At 40.0% G+C, this 13,269-nt stretch overlaps 5 protein-coding genes across 5 annotated transcripts; 4 read left to right on the forward strand and 1 right to left on the reverse strand.

Annotated features, from left to right (window-relative positions):
• Positions 1-1,518: 1,518 nt before the first annotated feature.
• Positions 1,519-3,205, forward strand: EAF02_007065 (uncharacterized protein; the record flags this gene model as incomplete). The annotated part of the gene is made up of 2 exons (XM_038903113.1): positions 1,519-1,636; positions 1,686-3,205. 2 exons carry the CDS (start codon positions 1,519-1,521, stop codon positions 3,203-3,205), a joined length of 1,638 nt encoding a protein of 545 aa, XP_038757434.1.
• Positions 3,206-3,709: 504 nt separating this feature from the next.
• Positions 3,710-4,497, forward strand: EAF02_007066 (uncharacterized protein; the record flags this gene model as incomplete). The annotated part of the gene is given in 2 exon segments (XM_038903114.1): positions 3,710-4,230; positions 4,245-4,497. 2 exon segments carry the CDS (start codon positions 3,710-3,712, stop codon positions 4,495-4,497), a joined length of 774 nt encoding a protein of 257 aa, XP_038757435.1.
• A 3,395-nt stretch (positions 4,498-7,892) lies between these two features.
• EAF02_007067 (uncharacterized protein) lies at positions 7,893-9,295 on the forward strand (the record flags this gene model as incomplete). The annotated part of the gene is made up of 2 exons (XM_038903115.1): positions 7,893-8,486; positions 8,552-9,295. The coding sequence occupies 2 exons, from the start codon at positions 7,893-7,895 to the stop codon at positions 9,293-9,295; spliced, it is 1,338 nt and encodes a 445-aa protein (XP_038757436.1).
• A 1,494-nt stretch (positions 9,296-10,789) lies between these two features.
• On the reverse strand, positions 10,790-12,699 carry EAF02_007068 (uncharacterized protein; the record flags this gene model as incomplete). The annotated part of the gene is made up of 2 exons (XM_038903116.1): positions 10,790-12,185; positions 12,206-12,699. 2 exons carry the CDS (start codon positions 12,697-12,699, stop codon positions 10,790-10,792), a joined length of 1,890 nt encoding a protein of 629 aa, XP_038757437.1.
• A 242-nt stretch (positions 12,700-12,941) lies between these two features.
• Positions 12,942-13,269, forward strand: EAF02_007069 (uncharacterized protein; the record flags this gene model as incomplete). The annotated part of the gene is made up of 3 exons (XM_038903117.1): positions 12,942-13,000; positions 13,037-13,199; positions 13,252-13,269. The coding sequence occupies 3 exons, from the start codon at positions 12,942-12,944 to the stop codon at positions 13,267-13,269; spliced, it is 240 nt and encodes a 79-aa protein (XP_038757438.1).

A 13,269-nucleotide genomic window follows, 5' to 3' on the forward strand; every position in this document is an offset into this window, starting at 1 on the left:
GGTGATATAGCTTATGAATCCACAGATCCTACTTTACAGATTCAATAAAATAGGGATCGGCCTATATATATGAAGAGATTTCATCAAGCACATCGTTCGAAATGAATAATGGAAAGTGGGCACGAATCACTTTACCATTAAACCAGCCACTCCTTACGGAGAACAATGGTCTTTTTGTTATGAATCTGTATATTTGTATCGAATTTCTTATTCTATATTAAGAGGGAAAAAGCTCTTATTTTATACTTTTTCCAATCCAATCTAGTTTTCCGCTTTCGTTAATCTCTTGTAGATCTCTTCCTAATCCGGCCATTCCTTCGAAATAAAGCTCCTTTTCATATTCTTTATTAATAATCGTTTTCGGAAACTAATAATGATCGTTTTCGGAAGCTAAATATGATCGTTTTCGTATGGTTGCTTTCGGAAGCTTATAAGCGACGATCACGTGTTTTTGATCATGTGATTCGATACTAGTATAGAACTTTATTATATATATATTCAAAAAGATATATTATTATATTATTTTATAATAAAAACAATACTAATATTTCGAATATATTAGATCTAATATCAAAAAAAATCGATTTAAACGAGCTCTAGTATCTTCAAACTAATATAATCGATTGAAATTATTATAGATTATAAGTGTTACAAAAGCTGCCTCTAGAGTCATGTGGAAGTGTTTAGAGATTTCTTGAAGTGGTTTAGACTAAACTTCAAGTAGGAATTCAATAAGGTTGTAATTGTATCACGGGGCGGCAGGCGGAATCAGAAGTATATAGTAAACAGTGCTAATAATAGTAGGTATAGGGTGTAGACTAAGACGTAGCTCGAAGAGCTACAATACAGGATCTTCCAGAGTGAAGATATACAGAATTTTCATATGTAAGCTAGCCCAATAGGGCCTAGCTTACCCGCTTGTCGGTCACGTGTATCCACACAGTGACAATACTTTTTCTATTTCAATCTAGCTTTTCGCTTTCGTTAATCTCTTATAGATCTCTTCCTAATCCGGTCATTCCTTCGAAATAGAGCTCCTTTTCATATTCTTTATTTATGATCGTTTTCGTATGATCGCTTTCAGAAGCTTATAAGCGACGATCACGTGATTTGATCGTGTGATTCGCTACTAGTAGATTATATGAATATAGAACTATATTATATATACATTCAAAAATATATATTTATTATATCATTTTTAAATAAAAACAATAGAGATTACTAAAGATGTCCACGAAAAGAAAGTCGCCGTTCGGTGGACGGAAACCAAATAAACCAACCCTCAAAAGTACATCCTTCGACCCTCAATTCAATAGTGAAGTCCATAGCTCGCCGCAACAAACAGCAAAACGGGTGCGTACAGAGACTGATATTGAGGACAATGAATGTCTGATGGAGGAAAACAGTGTAAAAAACGATGGTGGGTGCACGAATTTTCCCGAATTCCCAGGATTGAACGCAAGTCAGAGGTCAGTCATCCCACAGGGTCAATCTTCTATATCTTTGAAAGCGGCAACTATGGGCAAAAAAGTAGTTAGTGAGCCAGAGGTTTATAGAGTAGATGATCTTGTGGCCATTGGTGAACTGGACCTTTGCGATTTAGGCCCATTTTGCAAAGCGAAGGGAAAGGGGATAGGTACATACTACACATCTAATCTAGCATTATCAAGACTGATAGCATACAGTTAATTACCCTGTGTCCACGTGGACAGATGATGATCAGGTCTGCTTGGAAGCGACCTGCGATGCCGAGATAATGCTTTGGAGAAGAACGAAAGAACTTTTCGGTTGCGCACCCCAAGATTTATTTCCACCTGGTATTAAACAGGCTACTAAACACCGAGAAAGCCTCTATTACAAGGAAGAAAATTGGCGTATCAAAAACAGCACATTATTGACCGAAGGCTTTTGCAAATCTCTTAGTGAAATTATTCGTCTTCCCCCTTTTATCGAAAACAAGGAGTATATAAGATATGCCTTGCTTACGGTTCTGAAAGCTAGATGTGGTGACAAAACTCCCCATTCAGCCTTCGAGGGCTGTGGGATCCGGAACTATTTTGATATTCAATGGCAAAAGTTCATGTCAAGAAGCAAAGAAGCTAATATTCATATCGATGAGGGGGATCAAGCGCATCTAAAACCTATTGTTTTCGATATCTGGGGAAAGCTTACGCTTCACTATGAGTTTGTGGATTTGGAATATTTCAAAAAGATTGTGTTGTTAAATCATTCAAAGAAAACAAAAGAAAATGGGGATTGGAATCACTTGTTGAACAGTGATCTTGAGAATATCATCGCTGCTTGGGTCCAATGGAATAAGAAGATGGGCATCAGCATTGCTTTTGGGGCTGAGCCAAATAATTTGTGGAACACAATAAATCAGAGAGCCAATTCTGTATCAAAGAATGAGGTCTTGAGATGGAAGAAGGACTGGATTCTTGCGAAAAGAGACCAAGAAAATGAGGACGCGAAGAATAAGGTAGAGGGAGATTGGGACCAAGAGTTTGGAGAATGGGCTGGAATTGAAGATAGCTCTTCAACGGAGTCTACTAATAGTGACGATAATCCTTCCAATAAATTTCAAAAGCTCACTTCTGACAAATCAAATCGCCAAATTACGGATTCTGAAGCTGTTGACCAATTTCTTGACAGCCTCCTAGAACCACCGTCGCCACCCTCTCCTCAAGAAAGCCAGAGAGCGACGAGCCAGAGCAAGAAAAGAAACCGGAGAGAAATGGAAGTCGGGAATCATACCATGGACCAGGATGACAAGACGCCTGGAATTGCAAGAAACCCGTCTAGTGAATCCAGCAAAGTCCTTCCATATGTCTCTGTTCTCCCTCATGATAGCAGATCCCACCACAAGTGGATAGATAAAAGCGGAGCAATTGCCAAAAGAGAGGCTGAAGAATTGCTAAATGTGCACTTCAAGATTCAGTTTCGGAAAAACGTGGAATTTCAAATCTGGCCCGAACTAGCAAAAGGGAAGGATATGACAGCAGGCTCCGAAGAAGGGAAGACCACGCTTGCTAGAGCCCATGATTTCGTACAATTTTGGCTTTGGTACTATAAAGGAAACGATTGTAGTCCTGGGACCAAAAAGCCTTTACGGAAATGTCTTGAGTGGTTCAAAACCCCGAATAACAGCTCTTACTACAATCAATACCTCAAAGACCGAGCAGTCCAGAGTGTGTCAGATACATGAAGCAAGAAGATGTTAGACATTAGGAATGCGTTACATGGCATAATTTGGGCGTGACTAATAGTTCCAACGTATGGGTATCGCTAGCACTTTAGTCGAGAGAAAATTTGCAGAATCAGGAATTATTGAAGGCTCATGGGGGATGAATATAAAAAGAACCGTACCTAGACTTTTAGGTATCGAAGAAGGAATACCTAGGTTCAGAGAACGAACCTTTGTGGCTCACAACATGTAGTGCCTTATTGGTTCGAAATGAACAATATTCAATGTAAAAGTGTTAATAGTATTTCGAACACAATCTTAGCTGTGAGTGGAGAGTATAGTGAATCAGAAAGACCTCTAAAGCCACCTGCACCTTACGAATCAGTAAAATTCACTAAAATGAGCCAAAAATCGCCAAATAACCTGAATGCAATCGAGAACTTCTCTTCAGCACTTCTACAATAACTCTCGACACTTCGTAATCAAACACAACCCTTTACACACATCGATTCCTCCTCATTGAAGATGTTCTCACATAAGAGAAAAGCATCTCCAGACGCAGAAGGTCCTGAAGCATCTTCCTCTTATAGTCATCTTACCACTTCTGAAACCAGAGGCACAAAATCAAGCATACAGCAAGTTCCAAAAAAGCGAGCATGCTCACACACTATAGTCTCCAAGCCCAACGAAGATTTCACTACGGCAGCAGAGACCAAGACAGATTCCACTTCTCACGACGCTTCAAATAAATTTCGACAACCTACTACACATTCCCCTAGCCTCATTCGTTCCGATATTACCGCAGCAAAAGCCACCAAGCAAAAAATCAGCGTAGAAGCATGGGACAAAGCAATCGAGACCAACAAGAAGACCGTCGCCCTCGCCGAAACGCACCGTCTCCGCGAAGCCGAGAAGTACCCGCCGCAACAAACTCCTACCCATGCTACCCGACGGCAAGACACTCTTTACACGACTTTTTCTCCCAGCGACTGGGTTTGTCGCCAGATGTGGACTTCACAATCACAGGAGATGGAGTTGCGCTCAACGTGTACTTCAAGAGCCACTTCGATGGCAATGTCGAGTTTCGCATTTGGCCAGAGCCGAGGGATTGGGATTCGTTTGAGAAGTATCCGAGGGCTGGAAGGAAGAATTTGGTGAGAGCGAGGGAGTTTGTGGTGTTCTGGCTTTGGGATTATCGTGAGAGGATTTGGCAGTATACTTCGAATAAGGCTTCTTTGAAAAGTTGTTTGGAGATGTTTGTTCATGGGGAGGATGAACAGAAATATCAGGATTTTCTTGCTAGGCCGATGTAACTGGATTGCACGTCTGGAGAGAGATGTGAAGGAACATAGGCATTAGGGTGGAGAAAGCGATATAATGTGCGGGAGGATGTATTATGAAGTGGTATATGGATTATCTTGACGGTGATATTGTGCAAGATCTTTCTTTGGTCTTTTGAGCTTGGAGAGGAAAAACATGTACATGAAGAGAGTACGGCAGATATGAGTCAAGGGCAGAAACTATTGGGGGATTTAAGCACAATACGGCAGACTTATTCGGATAAGTAATGACTTAGGAAATACAATTATGATCAATGATATCGACCCCTTCTCTTCGTCGCACTCTTTCCCTCTCTTCTTCCTTATTCTATCAGTTTTTTGCCTTGAATTACCACAGTTTCTTGTATTAGTGATCGATATTCTTCATCTCCGAGAAGAACTCAACCTTGAGAACTTCCTCATTGAAGTCTCCGACTCTTTCTTTCCGAATATGAAGTCCCCATTCTCCTTCTATTTCTCGATATTGTCTCTTTCAAGGCCTCTTTAGTCACTCGTGTTCTTTATGTCTACTCTTCCCATCATTTACTTCTTTGATGAGGCACTCTTCCCCTCGTTCTCTTAACACGAAAAGCAAGCAAGCGACTTCTTTGGAATGTGCAGTTGAAGGCGCCGTCATACTAAAGAAATTGGAAAGCTTACAAATTAGTTCAAGGAGCTCTAAAAATGGGTAAAGAATAGGCAAAGAGGAGAGATGGTGTGGGAGAAGACTTCACACATGCTGCCTCTTTCTTCTAGTTGACCACCGGAACAACCGATTCGGTTCATCACACTATTCTGACTTCCAAGTAGCTCAGGACTGCATAGTTTCAATCTCTTGAAATAATATTTTGTCTACTACTCAACAAATGATCTCCGGGATAGGCTTCTGACTGGAAGATGAGAATCTTCAATCCAAGATCTAACAATCAATAGGTTAGAGAGCACACAAATAAATCCAATCAAAATAAAACCTGCTCAGTTGCTTAAACCTCTGACACATTCGAAAATGTTTTAGAGCCTGACATAATCATCGTGCCGGTCTTTCTACAAAGGGTTTTTATGAGAGGTATGTTCTCTTCGCTAAGTCGGGTACCCTACTTTCGGGCCACCCCTGTTTTGGGCCACCCTTTCACACCAAAAATCACTTTTTAGGCCTATTAATATCTTTATCAATATACAATATAATTTGATGAAAATCTCTATATATATGATTTAGATCGTTTTAAGCTTATTTTGAAATTTTTAGATTTTTAGGATTTTTCTGTATTGAGATCTAGAGCTTCAAAATATCGATTTTCAAATTTGTATAGGAATCACATTGTCACGGGATCACTTCTGGAGTATTCAGAAGCTTTACCGCTGAGCTAAACGCCCAAAAGACTAGGAGATAGAACTGGAAGTTCTACCTTACTCTCACATATATAGCAGGACAGGACAGGACAGAAAGGGCTTAGTGTCACCCCGTGACACACATACAAAATTAAAACTTTTATAAAATCTTTAATAACTTTTTAACAACAATTACTAAAAGAAAATCTTTTATCTTTTTGAAAGATTTGAACTTGAATCTATATAGAAATTCAAAAAAAATTCAAAAAAATTGACAGATATAAAGATATAGTATACAGTAAGTTTAAAATAATATAAATAATCCCTGCAATTTTGAATGTATCCTTCTAAATATCTATTTATAGAAAATTCTCTGTTTTTTTTGAACCCTTTATAATAATTATATTATAAAATTATAATAAAATTTTATAGTTTATTTTTAGTAATTTTTATTAAAAAGTTATTAAAGATTTTATAAAAATTTCAAATTTGTATGTGATTCCTATACAAATTTGAAAATCGATATTTTGAAGCTCTAAATCTCATACAGAAAAATCCTAAAAATCTGAAATTTTCAAAATAAGCTAAAAATGATCCAAATTATATATTTAAAATTTCAATAAATTCTGTCCATAAATAAGAAAGTTAGAAATTCCATTTTTGATGTATTTTTGGTATAAAAAGTGGCCCAAAAGGGGGGTGGCCAGAAAGTGGGGTACCCGACTTATGCCATTTCACTTGGTTTAATGGCAACGCATGGTTCTATGTGTTTCATGGTGTTATATAGGTAATTTTTTGACTTTTAGGTTCTCTGGTGCTGAAGAGATCTTCTAGGGGATTATCTTTATGCTTAGTTTTCCAAAAGGCTTGTTCAAGCGCATACCAGGATTGAGGTAGCGGCAATATATTTGAATCGACGAGGTACATATAGAGTTGAAAGACGTTTTACTGCCATTTGTATTTTTACTCTACCATCCGGCCAAAGGGCCAAATGGTACCAAGAATACGGGATTTGATGATCTTTCTCAGGGTACCAAAGAGACTGTACTACAGTCCCACCTTGAAAAGCTCCATTATCCGGATCTGCAATCTAATGGAAATATCCAGATACCTCGAAGCAAAAAATTCATCATAAATGCTGGGATGAGTTCGAACATAAGAGACTTCGAGTTGTGTGACTACATTTTGGATCTCATAGATACATTCATGATCGATCCCCCTTCTCTAAACGACCTCTGCCACTTCTAATGAATCTCCAATAACCATACCTGCAAAGACATGCGTGTAATTCCACTTGACCCTCAAGTGTAACTTCTAATCCCTAATCCCTAATCCTCAACCACTCAGGAGCTCAAGACTTCACTCTCCCCTTAAACTACACAATACAAGACTACAGATTCCTTCCATTCCCTTGAGAAGTACAACTCATTTAGATATAAACCCTGCATTACTCTCATGTATATGAAAAATCTATAGAGTCAAGCTCCCTTTATACAAATAGAGAAATAACTCACCAACTTCCTTTAGCCTTCTCTAGGATTAAATGTGCGACTATAGCATCATAAACCTAGTATTCGTAGCAATAAATTCATCCATGCAAACAGAAATAACAAAAATCGAAACGGGAAAAAAATCTATCTATTAGTCAACAAGTGTAGTGAGAGGAGATTAGAACCAGCCCATGATTAGTATGTGTAAAGGAAAGTATGAGAATTATGCATAGTGAAATTATCACTTTTATGTATTTTAAGAAAAGATCTATTGTATTATTGTTTCGTCATATTTGTTTAAAAAAAATCGAGTGTATTGAAGTTGCTATCAATCACCTGGGATGGTTGGCTGTGAGGACTCCAAGTAGCGAGAATATTAATTTTCTCATTGGTATGTTCACTCTATCCATTCTAAAAAAAATAAAAAATTCAATAGATAATAAAAAATCTATTGGAAAACCTCTCGGCAACTACATTTTCGACGAGCAGTTTTCTTGATCAAATCAAAACAATCTCCCGAGTTTATTATACAAGTACTTCAATACACCACGATCATAACTCGAACTCACTATGGATAACGCACCGCCAAGACACCAGCCGAATAGCGAACTGTCGCACCGATCATCAAACACCCAGGATATCAATACTTCAACGAAAAATGACAAAGGGGATACTGCACAGCCTTCTCAAGATCCGAGGCGGAGGATCCAAGCAATCGAAATTCCGAATCATCACTCTACAATCCACTTTCATGCGAAAATGGGTGGTTCGAAGACCTCACTTGACCAAGAACCCGAAGTGGAGGATACAGACTCGGACGAATTTCCCGATAATTTAGTCGCCGCCGACACAAGAGCTAGACCTTCCAAATTCAAAGGAAATGGGAAGAAGAAACACATGGTCTTAGAGGAGGATTTATACGAGGCCGAAACTTCTGGTGAGAAATCGGATCAATCTTCAACAAATTCATCACCAAGAGTAAAGCGTAATAAGGGAAAAGGCATCGCACTTCCCTCCGATGATGAAACACCTGAACTTGGGGATGAACATGTTGCTACTACCACCTCATCATCTCCTGAATGGACGGAAGAAGATCAAATCTTATTGGATTGCACATATGATTATGAACTTGCCCTATGGCGGAGGACACGGATACTTTTAATTGTGCTCCATTCGATCTTTTTCCAACGGGAATCAAAGCGGCTAGTGACCATTGGGAAGGTTACAAGTATAAGGATAAATTCATCAAGAATGAAACTTCACTAACCATCCCATTCTGCAAATCATTTTGTACATTGGTTTGTTTCCCCTACTTTGATGGCGATAAAGAATTCGTCAAGTACGCCTTGTCTACCGCCCTAAAGGCTAGATGTGGAGATCAAATTCCGAACACTTTGGAGGGAATGAACACTTGGTCGACTTTTACAGCGCAATGCGATGGTCTTATTGAGGTCATGAATAGATCTGAGATATACTTCACACAAGCCCAGATTTTAAGTTTTAAAAACATACTCGCCTCCCCCACATCACTCCTCGGACTCCCAAAAAACTCGGCTTTTGTGGATACGAAAATCTTCAAGGAAATTCTGAAATCTACAAGGACTTCAAAGGAAAAAGGTGATTCGATTCACCTCTTGAATGGGGACATACAAAATGTCATCAAAGCTTGGGATATGTGGAATAAGGAATCAAGAAAGAATCTTCCCTCAATGGAAGATTCAAAAGATTCTTGGCAAAGAGGAAATGTTAAAGCAATGAAGGTACCTAGGGATATAGTTTTAGATTGGAAGAAGGATTGGATTCTTAAGAAGAGGCGTCGTGATATTATCGATATGGAGGGAGGAAATTTGGGTAATGAAGATGGTCAGCCAGGTAACCAGATCGATTCTTCTCTCTCAGAAGGCGTTATCATTTCGGAAGATGAAAATACAGCCGAGGATGATGAAGAGAATCAGAGGATAGAGGAGATTTAGAGGAAGATATTAGAGATTGAAAATAAGCGATTGGAAGTACATGTGGACAAAGGGGGCAGGGCATGATTCAGAACGAGTCTATGGATCTCTTAGCAGTGCATTGTAGTATCAATTGAATGATGATTTTCGGCTTGAAATAGATCTATATACCTGAATACTCAGTACATCTCAAAGTGACATCTTCATATACACTCGACCATTCCACATCTCAAAAATATATACCAAAACATGACATTCTTCCTTGTATTTGAAGCAGTCGAATTAGGGATGTCTCCGGAAGGGGAGCAATCGAATTGTTTCTATATGCAATTGAATTATATGAGCCATAGATTCTAAGATCGTAAGTTAGGCGCGTGATTAAGATTAGACCGAGTCTAGAAGCACAAAAATATATGAACATCGATGATTGCTCTTTGTCTCAACCCTTTTAAATCTACGGGGTGACATGCGTCAAAAAGACAAGGGGAATCACCTAGCGTTTAGTGGTTTCCCAGCTTCAAAACACTACCGTGGCATAGACAGAGGGCCCAAGCTCCGGCTGGGAGATGCGGACGACGTCTGCATCTATCGATCATGTACAAACCTTCGACAGAACGTGGCTATACTAGCGAAATATGTGAAAAGAACCTTCCGTCGAGGTATAAAAAACAAGGTAGTCTTCATATCATAGAAAATAGAGATGATTTACATTGCGAGACATAAGCACGACGCCAACCTAGTATGTAGGGTGGATCGGAGCTGTACCGTCCTCCAAGTCGCAATGGGATCAGCACTGCGATGACTTGGGGTCTGATTCGATAACAACTTCATCCACAAACAGCGCATAGTATAGAAAAACACGTTAGTAAAAACCTGAAACTAGTACATCATATTTCCATCCTAGCCGAGATCGCTAACGGGCTCCCAGCGCAGACTCTGCGTGAGATAATAATTACATACTTTTATTCAGCCCTTCTTTGTGATGCGGGGGTGTGGTACGCAGGGCCTACTAAGTCGATCAACTGCGATCAAGAAGGTGCTCCGGTAGTAGTAGATATTAGACTATGCAACGCAATAAAATTTGCAACAACTAGCTTTAGGCTTTCAAGTCGAAATATGTACTTCATGGCCTGACCACGAAGACCGGCTCCTGAAACGCCTGATACGCTCGCGAATCGAGTTCACCGCATTCCTAATAACTAAAAAATGTAATAAAAAAAGCATATGCTCTAGAGGCTGATCGGTAAAGAAGAGGTGTGGGGTAAAACAAATAGAGAAAATGGAGGCGGGTGTAAAGGAAAGGGGGTGACTGTCATAAAAAATTTGCAGGAACGCGGTAAGGCACCATACTCTATCAGATATTTCTGAAGATCTATTCTAGTAAGACAAAATGGATTTCATTAATTTCATAGTATCATATTTAGAAAATCATTTCACGTCTTTTGAAACTAGTTTATCATTCTTCGTCTTCAATCTCATCAAACATCAACTAAAATCCACTCAATTAACCTGACTTCAACCGAATTTCCAAACCCATCCGTCCCGTCCTATATTAAAATTCCGATTGGATCCATACCCTCCCGAATCTGGTTCTCGATCTCCACGATTTTGATCTGTGGAAGATCCAACCCCTTCATTGAGAGGCCCAAATCTTCCCCCCAAAGATCCCCTACCACGACGCTGTGAATGATTTCCTCGTCCATTTGAAGCACCACGAGCTGCCGATAGCGCCGGGTTCTTCTTGTAACAATCTCTCTCGTCATGACCAGACTTTCGACAGAAATTACAATATTCTCCATTCCTCGGTCTGGATGATGATCTACCACCTGATTTTGATGATTGGTGAGAATCATTGTTTTCGCTATGATCGGCATCATCATGCATCAGTCCATCTTGACCTCTCTTTCTCGAATTTCTGCTGCTATGAGTACGAGCTGAAGAAGGTGTTGGAGTCATCTTGGGTGGGTTTCTTGCATTGATAGCAGATTCTTGACTGCAAGACCCAGATCCAGATGCCTGAGTACTAGATCCAAACTTAGGTGCTTGAAAAGTTGACCCAAGCTGAGGTAGTTCGGAACTCGATCGAGGCCCAAACATCGGCATTGGGGAATTGGGACCAAACATAGGTACTCGAGAATTTGTTGAAGGCGCAAACTTTCGTGGTTCCGAATGAAATCCAAGCTGTCCCTTGTTGGAACTAGACTGTGACGTACTTGATGAAGTGTTCTCAAGTGCACCTCGATTCTGTTGATTGACATCGGTCACATTGACATCAGATGTATCCCATGAGTATCTTGGTTCAAACTCGGGAGCATCCTCATCAAAATAATCCTCGGGGAGAGGTGCTGGCTGGGGCGTAATTCGAACATAAAAAAGCATGTATCGACCACCATCTTTAATGGACCATCTCTTTCCCAATTTTTTATATTCGGCTTTGGCGACGAATTCCTTGGGTGTTCCTAGAGGGGTAACCTCTCTGCCGCTAGGGTGGTATGTGCGAACGTCATCTTGGATATCATTCCCATTTCCCAGTCTGACAACGGCACATAAAGCGTAAACGTGCTTTTCCTTGTTATGAATGATTAGACCGCCAGTGACTTTCAGCTCCCTTGTTACAATTCCACCCATCTCAAAATTTCGAAGCTCGGATATGGACCTCATAATCATCTGGGGTTCATATAGAACCTTGAAAAACCATGGCTTGGCTGCGAAAAATATCCGTCGTTCGTTCCCATATCTGACAGTTTTAAAATGCCTATCAATGAATGCATCCAATTCCTTAACGCCATCCCATCTCAATTCATTAAACAAATGAAGAGAATCCGGTTCTGCGATGGCTCTTGCCCAAGCTGGATCAGGTTCATCGGGGTATTTCGTAGCATTATGTGGCTTGCGATGTCGAAGTGAGCGCCTCGGAAAAGATTTTGTAACTTCGGATGCGCGAGAGCATCTTCAAATGAGAACTTCTTTTCCATGATATCATCAAAGTGAAGCTCATGAATTCCGTGAACAGACTTGAAGAGCTTTCTTTTGATGTCCCAATCCTGAATCTTATTTTCACCAAGATTCATCCAAGCAACTTTGTATACCTCGGTCTCCTCGTCGGTAATCTGATCCTGGGGAACACACAATTCTGGGTGAAAACTTAGATGTTGGCGCAAAACCACCAACATGATATCAATTCCGTTTGAACCGGTATTGGCGTCATGATAGGTCGTCGAATCGCGCTTGGATTTAACTATCAAGCCATCACCTGGCAATCCAAATCCTTCAAAAGGTCGAACTCCCATGAAACAAGCTGCATATTTGCGCGTATTTGCAATGCACAGAACTCTCAGATCAACAATTTCTTTTCGCTCTTCGATTTTCAATGGCTTAACGGCTTGTAAGCTTTCCACACTCGGTCCCACGCGAAATTTGATCATCTGATTGTGAAACTCTTCTTCACTTCCTTGATTTGAATGAAAATGAGATGTTGTGGGAGAAAATTTCTGCAGGTCGGCTGGATACTGAGGTTGCTATGATATTCCAGTAAGCGAGCAAGGCTGCAGAGAGAAGACAGCAATGATATGGAAACTGGAGCTATTCTCGTACCCCAGAAAAGCATCACAAACCATAATGTATGCCAAAACAAATTGAAAAGCACACCTCTTCAGTAACATTGAACATGTATCAGTCATTCCGCAGAGCAAACAATGCACAAGGCCATGATTATCAGCAGGGAAAGTGTGTTCAAGGTATTGAGATATAGACACTTCAGAGGCTCGCAGTCCAAATGTCTCAGAAAGTCTTAATGGAAGATTATCATGCTTTGAAGCACGAACGAAACGTTTCTATTTTCCCAAAGTATACAGGTTCTCTGTCCAATGCTACGATACGAATAGAAGCTCGTATTGTTACATCTGGTCATTGCTCCGCTCGCTGGGTATGCAGTTCTCTTATTGTATCTCATATAGTATCCTGTTTCCTATCTCTAGAACGAGAATGGTTCTTAG

Source organism: Botrytis sinoallii (genome assembly GCF_014898435.1).
Source record: "Botrytis sinoallii strain Bc 23 chromosome Unknown BSIN_011, whole genome shotgun sequence".
NCBI classification, from domain to species: domain Eukaryota; kingdom Fungi; phylum Ascomycota; class Leotiomycetes; order Helotiales; family Sclerotiniaceae; genus Botrytis; species Botrytis sinoallii.